The 21,227-nt window shown below is 46.0% G+C and overlaps 1 protein-coding gene across 1 annotated transcript in view; it reads left to right on the forward strand.

Annotated features, from left to right (window-relative positions):
- sspo (SCO-spondin) overlaps positions 1-21,227 on the forward strand; it is a 77,972-nt gene that overhangs the window by 14,573 nt on the left and 42,172 nt on the right. The window contains 33 exon segments of the mRNA XM_014181106.2: positions 171-373; positions 503-630; positions 898-1,007; positions 1,378-1,527; positions 1,794-1,887; positions 2,224-2,627; positions 5,415-5,651; positions 6,002-6,181; positions 6,523-6,753; positions 8,650-8,772; positions 8,936-9,036; positions 9,814-10,045; positions 10,389-10,541; positions 10,694-10,831; positions 11,089-11,271; positions 11,810-11,960; positions 12,281-12,440; positions 12,700-12,748; positions 13,016-13,135; positions 13,419-13,667; positions 14,083-14,210; positions 14,471-14,612; positions 14,811-14,999; positions 15,699-15,958; positions 16,064-16,085; positions 16,244-16,364; positions 16,553-16,766; positions 18,692-18,833; positions 19,067-19,237; positions 19,478-19,720; positions 20,031-20,186; positions 20,435-20,593; positions 20,861-21,025. Of these exon segments, the coding sequence (XP_014036581.2) occupies positions 171-373; positions 503-630; positions 898-1,007; positions 1,378-1,527; positions 1,794-1,887; positions 2,224-2,627; positions 5,415-5,651; positions 6,002-6,181; positions 6,523-6,753; positions 8,650-8,772; positions 8,936-9,036; positions 9,814-10,045; positions 10,389-10,541; positions 10,694-10,831; positions 11,089-11,271; positions 11,810-11,960; positions 12,281-12,440; positions 12,700-12,748; positions 13,016-13,135; positions 13,419-13,667; positions 14,083-14,210; positions 14,471-14,612; positions 14,811-14,999; positions 15,699-15,958; positions 16,064-16,085; positions 16,244-16,364; positions 16,553-16,766; positions 18,692-18,833; positions 19,067-19,237; positions 19,478-19,720; positions 20,031-20,186; positions 20,435-20,593; positions 20,861-21,025 (5,508 nt within the window).

Consider the following 21,227-nt stretch of genomic DNA (forward strand, 5'->3'; position numbering starts at 1 on the left):
TTGACTGTGACCATTGACTGTGACCATTGATGGTGACCATTGACTGTGACCATTGACTGTGACCATTGACTGTGACCATTGACTGTGACCATTGACGGTGACCATTGACTGTGATTATTGACAAAGTAAACATAGTCTGAAGTCCTGATCATTCTTCTCCACTCTTCTAGGTATGCGTGTATACGTGCGTCTCGCGGCTCACCTGAGAGGGCGAGTGGGGGGTCTGTGTGGGAACTTTGACGGGGACACAGAGAATGATTTCACCACGCGTCAGGGTAGCGTGGAGTCTACAGCCGAGCTGTTTGGCAACTCCTGGAAGGTCAGCCCCTCCTGCCCGGATGTTCAAGACCAGGACCTTCGAGACCCATGCACTGTGAGTGGCACGCACGCACGCACGCACGCACGCACGCACGCACACACACACACACACACACACACACACACACACACACACACACACACACACACACACACACACCTTAACCTTTGTCCCCTGTTGTAGATCAACCCTCACAGGGTGACGTGGGGGAGGAAGAGGTGTGCTGTCATCACCCAGGACCTGTTTTCTCTGTGCCACCCTGAGGTGCCCTACCAGCAGTACTATGACTGGTGTGTCTTTGATGCTTGTGGGTGAGTGGCTAACCTTTAAATCACAGACTGGGGAGGTGCTATTAAGGATTGCATAGCTTCCACAAATCTAACAATGCATCAGTCCAAATGGGTCAGAAGTCCTAAAACAAAATTTATAGCAGAACAGGTTAAATAGAGGTAAGAGAGGTTATTACATATTTTGGTCAAGTTTATAACACCAGTATCCTATTCCAATACAGGTGTTTGATCTACTAATGACTCTTTATGAAGCACAGTGTGTTAATCCCTGTTCTCTGTGTGTGTTAGATGTGACTCTGGGGGGGACTGTGAGTGTCTGTGTACAGCCATCGCTGCCTACGCTGAGGAGTGTAACCGGCGTGGTGTCTACATCCCCTGGCGGTCCCAGGAACTCTGCCGTGTGTACAGCTTCTCTTCTTCACACACACACACACACACACACACACACACACACACACACACACACACACACACACACACACACACACACACACACACACACACACACACACACACACACACACATACACATACACATACACACATACATACACACAAACACAAACACAAACACACACACACACATACACATACACATTCACATTCACATACACACACACACACGGATTGGACATTGACACTGATTGAGCAACATTCATTTGAATTGGATAGACCTTTTTACACATGTTTACACCCTGCGTGACAAAATGCAGATGAACTCTTTCCATTCCTCCCGCCCTCTCTCCACCCTCCTCCTCCTCTGTGTAGCCCTGCAGTGTGAGAATGGTCTGGTTTATGAGGCCTGTGGGCCGGCTTGTTCTCCCACCTGTCCCAGTGAAGCCCAGAGCCCTGACTCCCAGTGTGGAGCCTTCTCCTGTGTGGAAGGCTGCTTCTGCCCCGCGGGCACTCTCCGCCACAGTAAGACAACAAGGGCTACATCTCAATCTAGTTTAGAGTTTCTTCCCGTCTGTCATCATTCACACCGGTCCTGGAGAGCACCTGGGGATGTGCAGGCTTTTATTCTGCCCCAACATTAAGACACCTGGTTCAACTTATCATGGACTTCCATTCGGGGTGTTGATTAGATGCGATGTGTTAGTGCTGGGCTGGAACAAATCCCGGCACACCCCAGAAACTCTCCCTGTTTTATCATATCCTTGCCCTGACTCTGTCTCCCCCTACAGGTGAAGGCTGCGTGGCGCCCTCACTCTGTCCGTGTGAGTGGGCAGCCTCTGTTTTCCCACCCGGGGCCAGCATCACCCAGCACTGCCAGAACTGGTCAGTCTGTCCCCTCGCCTATCGGCTCAACTCTTAAACCATCACCCGTGACGTGTGAGGCCAATTTGACATGTGGGCTTTTCATTTGGCGTGTCGAGACTGATACTTACTCACACATGGCTCTCAGTTCAGCGAGACTGATTTTGTCATTTTACACACCTGAGAGGAACATTCTATTAGTTGTGTGAATAGGTTTTGTGGTAGGAACTGTGGCTGGGTGAATGAATAGAAAGGATACTAACTTCGATAGTAAGTCCTGTTAGGATTTGCCCTGTGTGTTTATGTGTACCTGGAAGATGTTTTTTATGGGTTTGATGTATTCTGTATATCTTCCAGCTCATGTACTGAGGGCTTATGGCAATGTGAGGGCTCCCCGTGCCCACCTCCCTCCCCCTGTCAGGAGTCAGAGTTCCTGTGCACAGGGGGGCGCTGCGTCCCCTCCCTATGGGTGTGTGACAACGAGGACGACTGCGGTGACGGCTCTGACGAGCTGTGCCCGTCCACCTGTGCCCCGGGGCAGTACCGCTGTGCCAGCGGGCCCTGTGTGGACCTGGCGCTGCGCTGTGACGGGCACCCGGACTGCGCCGACCAATCAGACGAGGAGTTCTGTGGGCCTGCCACCCCTGTGCCCCTGTGCCCGCCGGGGGAGTTCCAGTGTGCCAGCGGGCGCTGCCTGCCCGCCAGCCGCGTGTGTGACGGACGCCTGGACTGTGGGTTCGCTGACGGGTCTGATGAGCAAGGTGGGAGGGATTGGAAGTGTATGTCTGTCTAGTGTCCATAAGTGTGTTTTTTGTACTCGATGTGTGTAGGTGTCTATTATTGTCTAATTTCATATTAGTATTAAAAAGCCTAGGTATGTACAGTGCATTCAGAAAGTATTGAGACCCCTTGACTTTTTCTACATTTTGTTACGTTACAGCCTTATTCTAAAATGGATTAAATTGTTTTTTTTTTCATCATCAATCTTCACCCAATACATCATAATGACAAAGAAAAAACTGTTTTAATTTCTTAATTTTTTTATGGGGAAATAAGTATTCAGACCCTTTACTCAGTATTTTGTTGAAGCTCCTTCGGTAGCGATCACAGCCTCGGGTCTTCTTAGGTATGATGCTACAAGCTTGGCACACTTGTATTTGGGGGAGTTTCTCCCATTCTTCTCTGCAGATCCTCATGTTCTGTCAGGTTGAATGGGGAGCGTCGCTGCACAGCTATTTTCAGGCCACTCAAGGACATTCAGAGACTTGTCCCGAAGCCACTCCTGCGTCTTGGCTGTGTGCTTAGGGTCGTTGGAAGGTGAACTTTCACCCCAGTCTGAGGTCTTGAGCGCTCTGGAGCAAGTTTTCACTTTGCTCCGTTCATCTTTCCCTCGATCCTGACTAGTCTCCCAGTTCCTGCCGCTGAAAAACATTCCCACAGCATGATGCTGCCACCCCCATGCTTCAGCGTAGGGATGGTGCCAGGTTTCCTCTAGATGTAATGCTTGGCATTCAGGCTGAAGAGTTCAACCTAGGTTTCATTGATGAGAAACCTTGGTTCTCATCGTCTGAGAGTTCTTTCAGTGCTTTTTGAAAAACTCCAAGCGGGCTGTCATGTGCCTTTTACTAAGGAGTGGCTTGCATCTGGCCACTCTACCAATAAAGGCCTGATTGCGGTAGTGCTACAGAGATGTTTGTCCTTCTGGAAGGTTCTCCCATCTCCACATACGAACTCTTTAGCACTGTCAGAGTGACCATTGGATTCTTGGTCACCTCCCTGACCAAGGCCCTTTTCCCCCAATTGCTCATTTTGGCCGAGTGGCCTTCTCTAGGAAGTGTCTTGGTGGTTCCAAAATTCTTCCATTTAAAAATGATGAAGGCCACTGTGTTCTTGGGGACCTTCAATGCTGTTTTGGCTACCCTTCCCCAGGTCTGTGCCTCAACACAATCCTGTCTTGGAGCTCTACGAACAATTCCTTTAAGCCCATGGCTTGGTTTTTGCTCTGACATGCACTGTCAACTGTGAACCTTAAATGTGCGTGCCTTTCCAAATCATGTCCAATTGTCATATTTGTGTATGTAGGTGGCAGGGAAGTCAGGCGCAGGAGAAACCAAATTGGTTAATCTGGAGTATTTAATTTTAAAAAAAAACTCCACAACCAAAGTACAAAATAACATGGGTAACATATACCCGTCGCACACCGATACAAAACACATGTAACATAACATCACAAAAACAATCTCTGACAAGGACATGAGGGGAAACAGAGGGTTAAATACACAGCATGTAATTAATGGGATTGGAAACAGGTGTGTAGGAAAACAAGACAAGACCAATGGAAAATGAGAAACTGATCAATGATGGCTAGAAGGCCGGTGACGTCGACCGCAGAGCACCACCCGAGCAAGGAGGGGCATCGACTTCGGCAGAAGTCGTGACACCAATCAACTGAATGTACCACAGGTGGACTCCAATTAAGTTGTAAAAACATCTCAAAGATGATCAATGGAAACAGGATGCACCTGAGCTACATTTTAAGTCTCATGGCAAAGGGTCTGAATAGTTATGTAAATAAGGTATTTCAGCTTTTTTGTTTTTCTAAATTCTAGACATTTAAAAAAAAATGTTTTCACTTTGTCATTATTATGATAAAAAAATGTTTTACCTTTATTTAACTAGGCAAGTTAATTAAGAACAAATTCTTATTTACATATGGGACTCCCGATCATGGCTGGTTGTGACACAGCCCGGGATCGAACCCTGGTCTGTAGCGATGCCTCTAGCACTGCGATGCAGTGACTTAGACCTCTGCGCCACTCAGGATCTTCAGGATCAGGGTATTGTGTGTAGATAGATGAGATTATTATTGTAATTGTATTTTTTTGTACTTTTTACCCCTTTTTCTCCCCAATTTCGTGATATCCAATTGGTGGTTACAGTCTTGTCTCATCGCTGCAACTACCGTACGGACTTAAGAGGCGAAGGTCGAGAACCATGTGTCCTCCGAAACATGACCCTGCCAAGCCATGCTGCTTCTTGACATACTGCTCACTTAACCCGGATGCCAGCCGCACCAATGTGTCGGAGGAAACACCGTACAGCTGGCGACCGAAGTTTGTGTGTATGCGCCACAAGGAGTCGCTAGAGCGTGATGGGACAAGGACATCCCAGCCAGCCAAACCCTCCCCTAATCCGGACTATGCTGGGCCAATTGTGCGCTGTCAAATGGGTCTCCCGGTTGCGGCCGGCTGCGACACAGCCTTGGATCAAACCTGGGTCTGTAGTGGCGCCTCAAGCACTGCGATGCACCTGCGCACTCGGGAGGCAGAGGAGTTAGTATTTTTTTAGCGATTTTAGAATAAGGCTGTAACGTAACAAAATGTGGAAAATGGGAATGGGTCTGAATACTTTCCGAATGCACTGTATGTTCGTGTCTATAACCATTTCTCTTGATGTATACGTTCCTTAGATTTTGTACTTTACATGCATGAGTCTATTATTGTCTTTCCCCCTCAAGTTCAAGTTCAACTGTTTTTGTGTGTGGTCAGAGTGCGGGGTGGTGTGTGGCCAGGGGGAGTTCCTGTGTTCAGGGGGCCTCTGTGTGCTCTACCTCCACCGCTGCGATGGCCATGATGACTGTGGGGATCTGAGTGATGAGAGGGGGTGTGTGTGCGCCCCGGGAGAGATCCAGTGCCCTGGGGACCAGTGTGTCCCCGCAGACAGGGTGTGTGACGGCCACAAAGACTGTCCCTCTGGCACCGATGAAGCCGTCTGTTCAACCGAAGGTACATGAATCTTTACAATCAGTCCTCACTATCACTTGAAACCAATAGACATATTGACATGATACATTTGACTGTAATGTGTAATTCCTTAAAAACAGGTTGATATTGACTGATACATTACGAATGACACATTCCTAGATATTACACATTTTCAAACAACATTGAGAGCTCTGAGGCCTCTGGAAACACCATCTGACAGGCGTGCGGGTCTGTGTGAGTGCATGCATGTACCTGTGTGTATGCAATAAAATCACAATAACTGGTGGGTGCTTATATTTTTCCTATTTCATGTGTTTTTTGCATGTCCAAACTCCCCCTGCGTGGTGGCTAAACCTTTGTTTCTGTGACAGTGACCTGTGCCCCTGGTCAGTTCCTGTGTGCTGATGGCACCTGTGTGACACCCACCAAGCTATGTGACGGGGTGACAGACTGCCAGGGCGGAGAGGACGAGGACCAGAACAACTGTCAACCAGTCACCATGGCCCCAGTTACCATAGCAACACCCATCAACCCGACTTCACCCACTTCTGGTAAGAGCAACAATACTGTTGAGAATGTCAAGAGGGAAGGCTGGCACTCTGCCCAAGAGTTACTCAACAGTGTTTGCCACACAATTCCAACTCCAACCAACACCATAACTCCTACCACAAGGCACTGCTGAAAGTATTGGATAGGTCTCTGCAGTATGGACTTATTTCTCATCTGGATTGCTGGGTGAAATATACTTCATATTGATTCACACAACCATATTGCTTCATACAAATATACTTCATACAACCATCTTAACCTCTCAGATCTATAAGACCTCCCTAGCAAGGTGCCTTGTGGGTAAGGGCCAAACTGACCCCCCCCCCCCTCTCTCTTACCCCAGCCTGCCAGCCTTATGAGTTTGCCTGTACCAATGGGCAGTGTGTGCCCCGGACGTGGCACTGTGACGGGGAGACGGACTGTTTGGACGGGAGTGACGAGCAGGGCTGTCCCCGGGCGTGTGGCCCCGGCCAGGTGCCATGTCGCAGTGGTGACCAGTGTGTGGACTACCAGCAGCTATGTGATGGGATACCTCACTGTAGGGACGCCTCCGACGAGAGCGTGGACAACTGCGGTTAGTAATGCACCTGATGGAAAATACATGAAACATACAGAACCAGTCAAGGGTTTTTCTTAATTTACTATTTTCTACATTGTAGAATAATAGTGAAGACATCAAAACTATGAAATAACACATATGGAACCATGTAGTAACCAAAAAAGTGTTAACCTCTATGGGCTAGGTGGGACGCTTGCGTCCCACCTACTCAACAGCCAGTGTAATCCTGTGGTGCGATATTTAAATACCTTAGAAATGCTATTACTTCAATTTCTCAAACATATGACTATTTTACACCATTTTAAAGACAAGACTCTCGTTAATCTAACCACACTGTCCGATTTCAAAAAGGCTTTACAACGAAAGCAAAACATTAGATTATGTCAGCAGAGTACCCAGCCAGAAATAATCAGACACCCATTTTTCAAGCTAGCATATAATGTCACAAAAACCCAGAAGACAGCTAAATGCAGCACTAACCTTTGATGATCTTCATCAGATGACAATCCTAGGACATTATGTTATACAATACATGCATGTTTTGTTCAATCAAGTTCATATTTATATCAAAAACCAGCTTTTTACATTAGCATGTGACTAGCATGTGACTAGCATTCCCACCGAACACTTCCGGTGAATTTACTAAATTACTCACGATAAACGTTCACAAAAAACAAAACAATTATTTTAAGAATTAGAGATACAGAACTCCTTTATGCACTCGCTATGTCCGATTTTAAAATAGCTTTTCGGTGAAAGCACATTTTGCAATATTCTGAGAAGATAGCCCGGCCATCACAGGCTAGCTATTTTGACACCCACCAAGTGTGGCACTCACCAAACTCCGATTTACTATTAGAAAAGTTTGATTACCTTTGCTGTCTTCGTCAGAATGCACTCCCAGGACTTCTACTTCAATAACAAATGTTGGTTTGGTTCAAAATAATCCATAGTTATATCCAAATAGCGGCGTTTTGTTTGTGCGTTCAAGACACTATCCGATGGGTAAAGAAGGGTGACGCGCCCGACGCGTTTCTGGACAAGAAATTTCGAAATATTCCATTACCGTACTTCGAAGCATGTCAACCGCTGTTTAAAATCAATTTTTATGCTATTTTTCTCGTAAAAAAGCGATAATATTCCGACCGGGAGTGGTTGTTTTCGTTCAAAGAGAGAGAAAGTAAACATGGTGTCGGCTCGGGCACGCGCCTCCAGTCTCATTGTTCTCAGATCGACCACTTAAAAAACGCGCTAATGTTTTTCAGCCAGGGCCTGCAAAGCCACCATTCAGCTTTCTGGCGCCTTCTGAGAGCCTATGGGAGCATTAGAAAATGTCACGTCATGCCAGAGATCCCCTGTTTTGGTTAGAGATGATCAAGAAGGCCATGAAATGGTCAGAGAGAGCGCTTCCTGTTTGGAATCTTCTCAGGTTTTGGCCTGCCAAATGAGTTCTGTTATACTCACAGACACCATTCAAACAGTTTTAGAAACTTTAGGGTGTTTTCTATATAAATCAAACAATTATATGCATATTCTAGTTACTGGGCAGGAGTAGTAACCAGATTAAATCGGGTACGTTTTTTATCCGGCCGTGCAAATACTGCCCCCTAGCCCCAACAGGTTTTAAACAAATCAAAATATATTTTAAATTTAGCCACCCTTTGCCTTGATGACAGCTTTGCACACTCTTAGCATAAATGAATGAATAGGTGTGTCCAAACTTTTGAAAGGTACTGTATATTGTGCTGACACCTACTGGATAGGAACCATACTGTATAATACATGCATATTAACACTAATATATGCAACATATATGTACAGCAAATATATACACACCAAGACGAGTACATGCATCCCATAAATGAATTTTAACAGATGTTTATAAAAAGAGCACCATCTGTTTTTTTTTAGGCTCTACAAGGATCCCACCTTGCCCTGGGAGCTTTCCATGTGACAACCGCACGTGTGTGAACGCGACTCAAGTGTGCAACGGTGTGGCCGACTGTCCACACGGAGAGGATGAGCTGGTGTGTGGTGAGTTGTGAGAGGAAAAGAGAATCTAACGCGATGCACAAACCATCACTTAGAGACATGGAGCTCTGCAAACCTCATTTCAGATGGTCAATTTCAATGACTTTTCAATGTCGTTTTGATTGAATTGAGTCCATAGTCTGTGGTTGTATTGTCCTGTAACTAGATAAGACCAGCCCATCCCCTGCACTCCCTGGCGATAAGAACAACAGTCACATCTGTCCTGAGTTCACCTGCCTGGACGGATCGTGTGTCTCCTTCAAAGCAGTAAGATTCCCCTAACCAAACATTTTATTTAGTGCTTTCTGAACAAAACAAATGCTTCAGGCCAAAAATACGCAGCACAGTATAATATCTTACCATGTCATTCATTTGTATATACCTGGGTCCTGTTCATTAGGACATTCAAAAGTAAAAACATTTTACAACAGAAAACATTTCAGTTTCAGTCCTTTTTCTTCTGTTTGGTGCCTGATGAATATAACCCTTGTATTTTTTTACAAATAAAGTGCTGCCCTGAATGTTAAAGGCCCAATTCAGTCATTTTTATATCAAATAATTTCTGGGTAACAGCTAAGCACCTTACTCTAAAAGATTTCCATTAAAATGAGAAATCTATTAGAAATCTTTTAGCAAAAAAATATTTCTCAAACACCAATTTTCGAAAACTGTCTGGAGGTTGTCTGAGTGGGGAGGGGAAAACTGAAAACTAGCTGTGATTGGCAGAGTGGTTTGGAACTCTCTTTGTTTATTGGTCTATTAACCAATTTACCGCATGGTGATGTCATCATGGAAAGCCAAAACTCACGCCCATGCAACCCTGCTGATTAGAAGATCATGTGTAGATTATATTTTCAACCAGTAACTATCAGGAAATAACACTGATACATTTTTTTTTTAGCTTTTACAGTGTTAGATTCATCAGCTCTATGATATAAAATGTGATATATGATATAAAACACAGGAAAAAACAGCATTTTGACTGCACTGGACCTTTAAGTGGAGTGATCTAGGTGTTGTTTTGGTTCTTTGTGTGTGTTCTAGGTGTGTAATGGCATGGCAGACTGTGCTGACTCCCTGCTAGGGCCCTTAGGGGGGCCCTCTGATGAGCAGGGCTGTAGGAGCTGGGCCCCTTGGGGCCCCTGGAGTCCCTGTAGCCTCTCCTGTGGGACAGGCTCCATGAGCAGGCAGAGACTCTGCCCCCTGGGGGACGCCCTGGGTCAGTGCAGAGGGGACGACACCCAGAGACAGCAGTGTTTCAGCACGTCATGTCCTGGTGAGAGATGGGAGAGATGAGCCATATGGTGGTTGCTGTTATCGTCATGATATTAATCAGCGGCAGTAGTATCTTCATCATCATCACTTTTGTCTTCACAATCAGCATCAACATCATCATCATCGCAATCATCATTACATTTTACATTGACATTTTAGTCATTTTTTGCAGACGCTCTTATCCAGAGCGACTTACAGTAGTGAGTAACATCTTCATCATCATCATTGTCATTGGAATCTTCATCATTAGATTTGTTATCTTTGTCGACATCATAATCATCATCACTTGTTATTTATTACAATGTGAACCCTCTTTGCATGACATACTTGCCTCTTGTCAATAGTGGATGGGCACTGGTTGCCGTGGGTGACGTGGTCTAACTGCTCTAAGGATTGTGGGGGTGTGGAGGTAAGGCAGAGGGGGTGCATCCCACCCCAGAATGGGGGCAGAGATTGCACCCAGCTCCCTGGAGAGTCAAACCTGGCCACAGAAATCAGTAAGTCCACTAAGACTGAAATATATTAGACAAGATATGGAAGGGCTAATAATTGATGAAGTGCCATGAACTGAAATGAGCTGCAAAGTCAAGCTTTCATCTGCTCTTACATTCTCTCTCTCTCTCTCTCTCTGCCCCCCCCCTTCCTCCAGAGCCTTGCCCTCAAGATGGCTGTGCCAACGTCACATGTCCTAGTGGCCTGGTGAGACTCAGCTGTGCCCCCTGCCCAGTGTCCTGTGCCCACATCAGCAGTGGCTCTGTCTGCGACCCGACTGCACCATGTTTCTCAGGTCAGAGTACAGGAGAGGAGGATGTGCTCTGTAGTAATTTCTTGATCAAATATCACATTTAATGGCTGCAGATCCCAAGAGAACAGAACACGTACCAACATGGAGAATAGTTTGCTGACCTACAGTGTGTATAAAGCACTGAGTTTAGCCACACACTAGCTTTCACTATTCTTCACTTTACTCTTTCCCCCTCTCCCTCCTCCTCCTCTCCCCCTCTCTCTCCTCCTCCTGCCTCTCTCCCTCCTTCTCTCCTGCAGGTTGCTGGTGTCCAGAGGGTTGGGTGATGAACCATGCCCAGCAGTGTGTGTTGCCGGAGGAGTGTGTGTGTGAGGTGGCCGGGGTGCGGTACTGGCCTGGACAGCATGTCAAGAAGGACTGTGAGATCTGTACGTGTGAGAGAGGCAGACCTCAACACTGCCAGCCGAACCCAGAATGTACAGGTTAGTCTACACTACACAGTACACCCTCCTGTTAGGTTGTGTTCAGTTGGAAGAAATGGGAGAATAAAAAAAATGTATTATGGAAAGTAATGTACTTACATGGAGAGATGGTACTACTTCCTATTTTAAAAGCACTTTTAGTCCCTACATGTTTTCTCATTTCCTGTCTCTTAAACAAGACCCAGGCTTCACCTCTGTTCAAGTTCAAGTTAACATTTTTTACTGTCCATTCAATATTCTGTAAAGGCTTATGAAAGCAATACAGAGTGTACTTGGACAAGATGTGTTGTTTGTACTACACTGCTACATCGCTGACTGTCTGTGTGGGCGGCAGATAGCCTAGCGGTTGTGTTGGGCCGAAACCCTCATTGCTCTGGATAAGAGAGTCTGCTAAATTACTACAATGTAACGTTGTGTGTGTGTGTGTGTGTGTGTGTGTGTGTGTGTGTGTGTGTGTGTGTGTGTGTGTGTGTGTGTGTGTGTGTGTGTGTGTGTGTGTGTGTGTGTGTGTGTGTGTGTGTGTGTGTTTGTGTGTCAGTCCACTGTGGTTGGTCGACGTGGTCCTCTTGGGGGGAGTGTTTGGGACCGTGTGGGGTCCAGAGTGTCCAGTGGTCCTTCCGCAGTCCCAACAACCCCAGTAACCATGGCAATGGGAGAAAGTGCAGAGGAATCTACAGGAAAGCTCGCCGGTAAAAGACACAGTGCACATTCAATCACGTTCATCATGTGTTTATACATGATGATAAATACATCTAAATACACTACATTACGTATGAATGTTTGTTTAACACATTGCCTTTCCTGTCAACTTACAGCCACTTCAATAACACCACAAGTAAAAGTGATACTTAGAAATGGTTAAAGAGTGGAATTCCTTTACACCCATAAATGTATGGAACATCCTGTTCTCTGGAGTCTGGCAGAGGGATGGTAAAATGGCCTTGTGTATGTGTTTGTGTATGTGTGTGCTTGCGCGTCTGCGTGTGTGCGTGTGTGTGTCTGTCCCCAGCTGTCAGACAGAGCCTTGTGAGGAGTGTGAGTTCCATGGCCAGTCCCATGCAGTTGGGGACCGATGGAAGGCGGGCCAGTGCCAGCTGTGCCACTGTCTGCCCAACCTCACAGTGCAGTGTGCCCCCTACTGCCAACATGCTGCCACTGGCTGCCCCCAGGTCAGAAACACTGAGGTTTACACTAACTCTGCGTGTGTGTGTGTGTTTGCGTGCGCCCATGCCAGAATACATCATGTTAAAAATGTGTTTTTCTACCACTGTGTGACTGGAGGGTTCTTATCTAAAATAAATGTTCTAGCATGTGTGTTCCCTCAACCGCCTCATTAAAAGTCTCTAGTTCTGTTGACACACGACTCACTAGTTTCCGTCCATGGCCCTGTGTCGTAGCAACAATCGAATAATGTCTTTTGTCTTGCAGGGTCAGAGTCTGGTTCCAGGTGAAGGTGACAAGTGTTGTTATTGTGAAGGTAACTAGTATCTAGTACATTACTGACCATATGTTCCCCTTTTGTCAATGATTCCAACACTCGATATCAAGCTGGAAAAAAAATCTATATTTGACTAAAATGTTAGCTGATATGATAGCTGTTGAAATCTGTATTTGAAATGGAAACCTGAGGTAGGGGTTATATCTGGCTAACCAAACACAATTAACCTAGACAGAGGATATTAGGTGGTGACAGAATGTCAGTGGGAATGGGATTTTTCAGTGCTGAATTTCTCCCTATTGTCAGGTGACAATGGCACCATTTCAGTGGCAACGAAACCTGCTACTGTGTCAGTGAGTGTCCAACCCTCCACCCCAACAGATGGCAGTATACCCCTGGTCCCCACGTACCCCCTTCCACCTGGAGGTCAGTATCGTTGATCTATTTAACCATTTCTTTGAATAGGGACTGATACAATGAAAACACTCATTGATTTAACAATAACCAGATGCATTGTCCCACATTTTACCTTGCGCTTTTTGTCATTGCTTCTGCTTTATGAATAATTTATGAATAATCGGATGTAAAGACCACTGATGAATAATGTTGGAGATCTACCAAAATGTAACGCAAGATTTAATCTGTTGATCGGTGGTATTTGTAGTTTATCAAATATATTTGTAAGTATGCTGTGTTTCTGCTTGTATAGAAGAGTGCTGGTCCCCCCTGGGGGTCCAATCTCTCCCTGACTCCAGCTTCAGTGCCTCCTCACACCAGTGGGGTCACCCTCCACGGGCAGGGCGTCTGTACGCACGGGACCCCCATAAGGATCTGCAGGGCTGGAGCCCTGACACAGAGCAGTACAGGAACCTTCCTACAGGGGCCCCCGAGGGCCACAGTGGAGCTGTGCAGGCCCCATATCTCCAGCTGGACCTGCTAAGACCCCACAACATCACTGGTAATGAACCACTTAAACCAAATCAAACCAAAACAAATCAAATCAGGGGGTCATATTGCTTGCAGCCAAAGTATATGGGGGATAGAATGCGTGGCTGTGTACATGCACACGTTAATATTATATGGGTGCTAGTTAATTCATGATATAAAAACGCTATCAATGTTTTCTCTTCTAACATCTCACTCTTTTTGCTTATTTTCTCTTTCTCTACATCCTCACTATTTCTCTCTATCACTCCCTCTCTATCTCTCCATCTCTCCCTCTCTATCTCTCCCTCTATCGCTCCCTCTCTATCTCTCCCTCTCTATCTCCCCCTCTCTATGTCTCCCTCTCTATCTCTCCCTCTCTATCTCCCCCTCTCTATCTCCCCCTCTCTATCTCCCCCTCTCTATCTCCCCCTCTCTGTGTCCACCAGGTGTGCTGACTCAAGGGGGAGGTGTGTTTGACACCTACGTGTCCAGTTTCTACCTGCAGTTCAGTAACGATGGCAGACAGTGGTACACCTACCAGCAGCTGATTGCTGATGCCCGCCCCAGAGCCAAGGTGCCCACTACCCATCAACCCTAGCACCAACTACTTTCCAAAATCTATTCTAGCATGCCCACTTCATTTTTGGAAGTATGCTAGTGTACGTATTGGAACAGAGCAAAACTCTAATTTGCTGTTGAATTTCACTGCAATCCATTTTCTTTCCCATCATCCAATTTAGGTTGTTATTGTAAAAGAGAATGTTTTTTCAATTACTTTCCTGGTTAAATAAAGGCACACAAAAAATCCAATCAACTTCAATGTTGATGCCCCAGGTGTTCTTGGGTAACCGTGACGACCGGAGTGTGTCCTACACCAGGCTGGACAGGATGGTGTCGGCTCAGTTTGTGCGTGTGTTGCCTCACGACTTCCAGAATGGCATATACCTCCGCTTGGAACTCATGGGCTGTGAAAATGGTGTGTGTTGGACAAAGTATTTACAGTTGTGTGTATGCATTGGTTTGAAAAGTTGCTACATTTTCTATATTTGATAAACAAATTAAAATCTACCATACGGCAGCAAAACAATAAGAATAAATGCTTTAGATTCAATGTAAGTACAAATGGTTTAAAAACAATAACAGTCCCCCTTTACACTCCTCCTCCTCTCCCTAGGTTCCCGCAGGCTATCCACCCCCTCTCCTCTCTCTCCTCTCTCTCCTCTCTCCCCGGTCACCTCGGCCCGGCCCTGCAGAGATAGAGAGTTCCAGTGTGGTAACGGGCGCTGTGTCCCCACGGGGCCCAAGGGGGTTGTATGTGATGGGGTCAATGACTGTGGGGACGGATCTGACGAGCTGCGCTGTGGTCAGTTCCTATATTTACCCAGCATGACTTGGCTAGATGATCTCTCTCATTGATTCATAGTAGTGATATGGCGATAGTAGTGATATGGTGATAGTAGTGATATGGTGATAGTAGTGACATAGTGATAGTAGTGATATGGTGATATTAGTGATATGGTGATAGTAGTGATATGGTGATAGTAGTGACATGGTGATAGTAGTGATATGGTGATAGTAGTGATATGGTGATAGTAGTGATATGGTGATAGTAGTGACATAGTGATAGTAGTGACATAGTGATAGTAGTGATATGGTGATAGTAGTGACGTAGTGATATGGTGATAGTAGTGACAGTAGTGATATGGTGATAGTAGTGACATAGTGATATGGTGATAGTAGTGACATAGTGATAGTAGTGATATGGTGATAGTAGTGACATGGTGGTAGTAGTGATATGGTGATAGTAGTGATATGGGGATAGTAGTGAAATGGTGATAGTAGTGATATGGTGATAGTAGTGATATGGGGATAGTAGTGAAATGGTGATAGTAGTGATATGGCGATAGTAGTGACATAGTGATAGTAGTGATATGGTGATAGTAGTGACATGCATTAATCATAGTTATCAGATAGTTAGACAGACATTGTACATGAAGAAAGGCACAGTATGCTGAGAAGCATAACCAAATCCATTGGTTTCATGCATTGAACTTTTTTCCAGGTACTCAGCCCTCTCCTACACCTACAAGCCCACGGGGCTGTCCCAGAGGTCAGTACTCCTGTCCGCCACCTGGGGGCTGTATTGATGCAGCCCTGCGCTGTGACGGAATCCCACACTGTCCCAATGGAGAGGATGAGATAGGATGCTACCCTCACGATAAAACCACCCAGGCACAGAGGCCTAACAGTCCCACACCAGCTCCTCTAAGGACCCCTAGCATGGCCGCTGTCACTCTGCATAAGACTACCCCTACACCAACAGTAGGTCAAGGCACTCCTGATAACTCCTGTGTATTCATGTTTTCTGAGGTTGTGTCTTCTGCTTTTCATGTTACAATAACCTTTTGTTTTTTCTAAACCCCACAGGCAGGTGGCCCTGGGTATAGAGGTCAGTTGGACATGGATGCATGAAGTTGTTCAGAATATTGCTATTGTTGAATTTAGCTTATGCTAAATTGTTATTTAAAGGAATCCATTTTTGAGTAGAAATGAAAATGATAGATTGTGGCTTGAGGTACTGAAGTATGTGAATTGGAATGCATGCAGGCATCTGTTCCTCTGCACTGGGATTGGAGGACGGGAAGATTCGCTATGGTCAGCTGACTTCGTCCACCCACCGCGAGAACAACCCCGCGGATGCCGGGCGCCTCAACATTGTGCCTAACGTGTGAGCTCTCAAAACCGATAATGTATCAATAATGACATAGTTTCTTGTTCTTCAAATATTTTGTTATCGACAAATATTCTCATTATCACATCTTATGTTGGTCTCATCATCTCATAGTCTGATCATGGAGGTTATTGACTTCTTAATTACATATTTACCTATTTTCTCATTCATTTGTCTCATGTCAGTCTGATCATGGAGCCTGGATGGAGCCCCCTGCCAGGCGACCTTCAGCCCTACCTCCAGGTGGACCTCCTAGAGCCCACCTGGGTATCTGGCGTGGTGACCCAGGGCAGTGAGAGGATGTGGGGCTACCTTTCCAAGTACCGTCTGGCCTTCGCCCTGGTCCAGAGCCACTTCACTGACTACACCGAGACTGTAGAGAGGGGCAGTCCTGCCAAGGTAGTAATGATTATGACCATAATACACTTTATTTGTAAAGTACTTTTTACTTCTCTCAGGTAGGTACAAACCTCTGGAATGACAGGAGTACAATTATGTTTTTCTTCTTCAAAATCAATGTTTATTAAGCTTCAGTAAGATGGGAAAAACAGGAAATGGTATAAAATGAGTGCTTTTGTATTGTAACCTATGTGATCTTGTTATGATGAGAAATAGATATATTTACAATAGGTCAAATTTATGATCATAATCCTTCTACAAATTATACGTGTGATATTAGCTCCAACTGTACTGCAGTATCAGTTTACTGTTCCACTGTTAAAGACAGAGGTGGTATCAACTCTAACTATGCTGTTCCACTACTACAGTGAAGATGTCACGGCAAACAGGACAGGAGAGATCCTCCTCTGAGAGAGAAGATCTAGAAGCCATTTTGTCTCCTATTTTATAGCCTTTGACCAGATATATTTACTTCACTTAGAATGAAGAGTGAAGTCAACAGCCGCACTTAGAAAGTTTCCCCTACCATCCGCTCGTCTGTTATCCTCTTCAGACTTTCTATTTATAACACGTATATTATTCAACAGCACTGAAAGTTTCTTTTCCACACCAAATGAGGGATCCAGGGAGAACTGCTGCTGTTGTTCTGGATTTCTTCATTCAGGACAGTTTCGTTTCTGGATTCTTCTTTGGTTGTTCTGTGGTGGTTGGCAATCCAGCTAATGTACATTACCGGCACATTTTACCAGACACTCTTATCCAGAGTGACTTACAGTTAGTGCATTCATCTTAAGGTAGCTAGTAGCTACTTTTCCTCAAAGAAGTAGCTATTAGTTCACGGGGGGGGTCATGGTCCATCAAGTAGACTGGAATGTGGAGACAGAAAGATAGAGAAACAAAGACGTGTGTGTGTGTGTGTGTGTGTGTGTGTGTGTGTGTGTGTGTGTGTGTGTGTGTGTGTGTGTGTGTGTGTGTGTGTGTGTGTGTGTGTGTCTGTGTGTCTGTGTGTCTGTGTGTGTGTCTGTGTGTGTGTCTGTGTGTGTGTGTGTGTGTGTGTGTGTGTTTAACTAGTCTTGTGAGGACCAGTTGTCCCCACAAGAATAATAAACAAACAAAAATTTGACCAAATGGGGACATTTTGTTCGGCCCTACGAGGTCAAATGCTATTTCTACGGGGTTTAAGTTTAAGGTTAGAATGAGTGTTATGGTTAGAATTACGTTAAGGGTTAGGGTTAGGAGCTAGGGTTAGGAGCTAGGGTTAGGAGCTAGGGTTAGGTTTAGGGTTAGGAGCTAGGGTTAGGAGCTAGGGTTAGGTTTAGGGTTAGGTTTAGGGTTAGGTTTAGGAGCTAGGGTTAGGTTTAGGGTTAGGTTTAGGGTTAGGTTTAGGAGCTAGGGTTTGGAGCTAGGGTTTGGAGCTAGGGTTTGGAGCTAGGGTTAGGAGCTAGAGTTAGGTTTAGGGTTAGGAGCTAGGGTTTGGAGCTAGGGTTAGGAGCTAGGGTTAGGTTTAGGGTTAGGAGCTAAGGTTAGGTTTTTGGGTTAAGGTTAGGGTTACAGTTACAGTTAGGGTAAGGGTAAGAGTACGGCTTAGGGGTTAGGGAAAATAAGATTTTGAATGGGACTGAATTGTGTGTCCCTACAAGGTTAGCTGTACAAGACTGTGTGTGTGTGTGTGTGTGTGTGTGTGTGTGTGTGTGTGTGTGTGTGTGTGTGTGTGTGTGTGTGTGTGTGTGTGTTTGATGAAAATAACACATTTTATTTATTTGCCTTTATTTAACCAGTTAAGTCGTTGAGAACACATTCACTTTTACAATAATGACCTGAAAGTCAGGAGAGAAATCCAAGGTGAAGCGTGTGTAATTTACTTGAACCAATTGGTTTGAAAGCACAACCTTTTGTCCAACCTCTTCTCCTTGTCTGTGTACAAGGTGTTTGAGGTGCGGATGGTGGGCAGGACCCCGGTGACGCGTTGGCTTGGGAGGCTGGTCCGAGCTCGCTACCTCCGCATCATCCCAGTAGAGTTCCGACACACCTTCTATCTCCGTGCAGAGATCCTAGGCTGCAAAGGAGGTAGGTGCTCTGAGATCAGTCGGCAGAAAAGTGGAGCAAATATTTTGAAATGGGAGAGCATATTTTTTTGTGTGTATTTTTGTGTGCTTTAAAACTTGTTCTCCCGTTTGTGCCTATTGAGCTCAAACTAGACGCTCTATCCATGATAGAGTACATCGCACTTATCCCACGTGCATACTATTTCCTCTATCGCCATCTGTCAGTCTAACGTAAGAATTCACCCTGTATGACAGAGGAGTTGGTGACCCCTAGCAGCGCCACGACTCCCCGTGGTGTTGATGTGATGACAGTGAAGCGCTGCTACCCGGGCCAGTTTGCCTGCCACAGTGGGGAGTGTGTTCCTGTGTCTGTACTGTGTGACGGCCGACTGGACTGCGAAGACCACTCTGACGAGATCAACTGTGGTGAGGAGGGGGTCACCCATGTGTTTCCAATACGGAACCATGCAATATACACGTGTTGCTGAGAGGATGACATTCTATTTTCCGATGTAAACAGAGCATTAAACATTGCAACATCGGCACTCATACGTGTACTATTGCAATCTTTCAAGAACTGATTACATCACCACTTAAATTTCTCAAGTATATCTGGAACTGATATGAAGTCAAATGCACGAATGAACCACTCTCTCTCCACTTCAGGCACAGTGCCCACCAGGGGTCAACCCGGGGTACACACCAAGGAGCCCCAGGATGGCCGCCCTGGCATTGCCACCACGGGTACCCCGGGTCTCAGTCCTGACAGCTCTGGGGGAACAGGGGAACCAGATGTTCATGGGTTCACCACCCCCAGGCCAGGTCAGTGGACATCCAGATCCACAGGGCACCCAGGGGTTGGGCCCAGTACCCTCCACTCCGGAATACCTGGCCTGCAGTCTACAACAGGTGAGATTCTTAAAGAAAACTGTTACGAGTGGCTTTTATCTTGTTATCGAAGAGTGTGTGTGTGTGCGTGTGAGTGTGCGTGCACGTGCGTGTGCGTGTGTACACTGTGTGTGTGTGTGTGTCCTTGACATGATCCCTGACATGGCTGATCTGCTATTTGAACCAGTGTTCTCAGTTGACCCATAAAAGCCCAGGTATTTATGAGTCCGGAGCACAGGTTCTTCAGTCCTGAGGAAGGAGATGTCACTGTACGACGCTAACTAGCCATCTCGCTACATGTTAAGGTGCTTGTTGGTTTGTTTATCCCCAGCTCTCTGGGTTACCACGACCGCCCATGACGGGGGCCTACCCAGAGTCCTGTGCGTGGAGGGCCAGTTCTCCTGCAGGCTGTTTGGCTGTGTGGATGCCGCGGTGATGTGTGATGGTCACCAGGACTGTCCTGATGGCTCTGACGAAGACCACTGTGGTACAGTACATGTCACCAGAGTCTGGTTCAATTTCTCCCCCTTCACCTCTCTTCCTCCTCCTCCTCATCATCATCATCTTCTTCTTCATCATCATATTTGACTGACAGATTACATGAGTTGACTTGAAAATGTCACAGTTTCAACTATTACCATTACCTTGCCTATAGTGACAGACATACTGTAGGAGGGTGTTGTATCACCTATTGCTTGCGGTAATAGTCCTGCTCATATTCCTGCTCTTCCTCAGGTACTACACCAAGGCCAACAGTAATGACACGGCGCCCCCTAGTGCCCAACCCATGCTCCCCCAAGCAGTTCTCCTGTGGCAGCGGGGAGTGTGTGCACCTTGACAAGAGGTGTGACCTGCACAGGGACTGTGCTGACGGATCAGACGAGCGAGACTGTGGTACGGCAAGCCGGGAGGGTCAAAACTGGGGGGCTGATTTACATTTCTGTATGATTTACAGTAGATTGCATTGCATACACTACAATGTAAAGTACATGGAGTCCTTACAAAAAAACTGCTGCATTGCATCCATAAAGGGCAAGGTAATATTATCTGTCCTAGTCTGTGACATTGTCCCCTGTCATTGTCCAGGATCATTGTCCAGTAATGGTCATTAATGGATGATTAAACATGATTATTGATGGTGTCTATCTGTCTGTTCCATAGTGAACTGTATCATGTCAGCGTGGACGGGCTGGAGCCAGTGCAGTGTGACGTGTGGCCTGGGTTCCCTGTTCCGCCAGAGGGAGGTCCTGAGAGAGGCGCTGGCCGGGGGAACGTGTGGGGGCGCCCAGTTTGACAGCCGAGCCTGCTTTCCTAAGGCGTGTCTCGGTGAGGGGGCACCCCGAGATCTGACCCTCTTTTGACTGTTTTTGTCTGTGCCTTCCTCTATTTTGACTGCCTCTTCTCAAGATCTGTGTCAGTTGTTGTTTTCTTTCTTTCTTTCTCTCTCTTCTTGTCTCCCTACTCATTATTTCCCTGTCTCTCGTCTCTCTATCAGTTGCACTCTCCCTTGGTTTACACTAATGTACTC

The sequence above is a fragment of the Salmo salar genome, chromosome ssa29 (genome assembly GCF_905237065.1).
Source record: "Salmo salar chromosome ssa29, Ssal_v3.1, whole genome shotgun sequence".
Classification (NCBI taxonomy): Eukaryota; Metazoa; Chordata; class Actinopteri; order Salmoniformes; family Salmonidae; genus Salmo; species Salmo salar.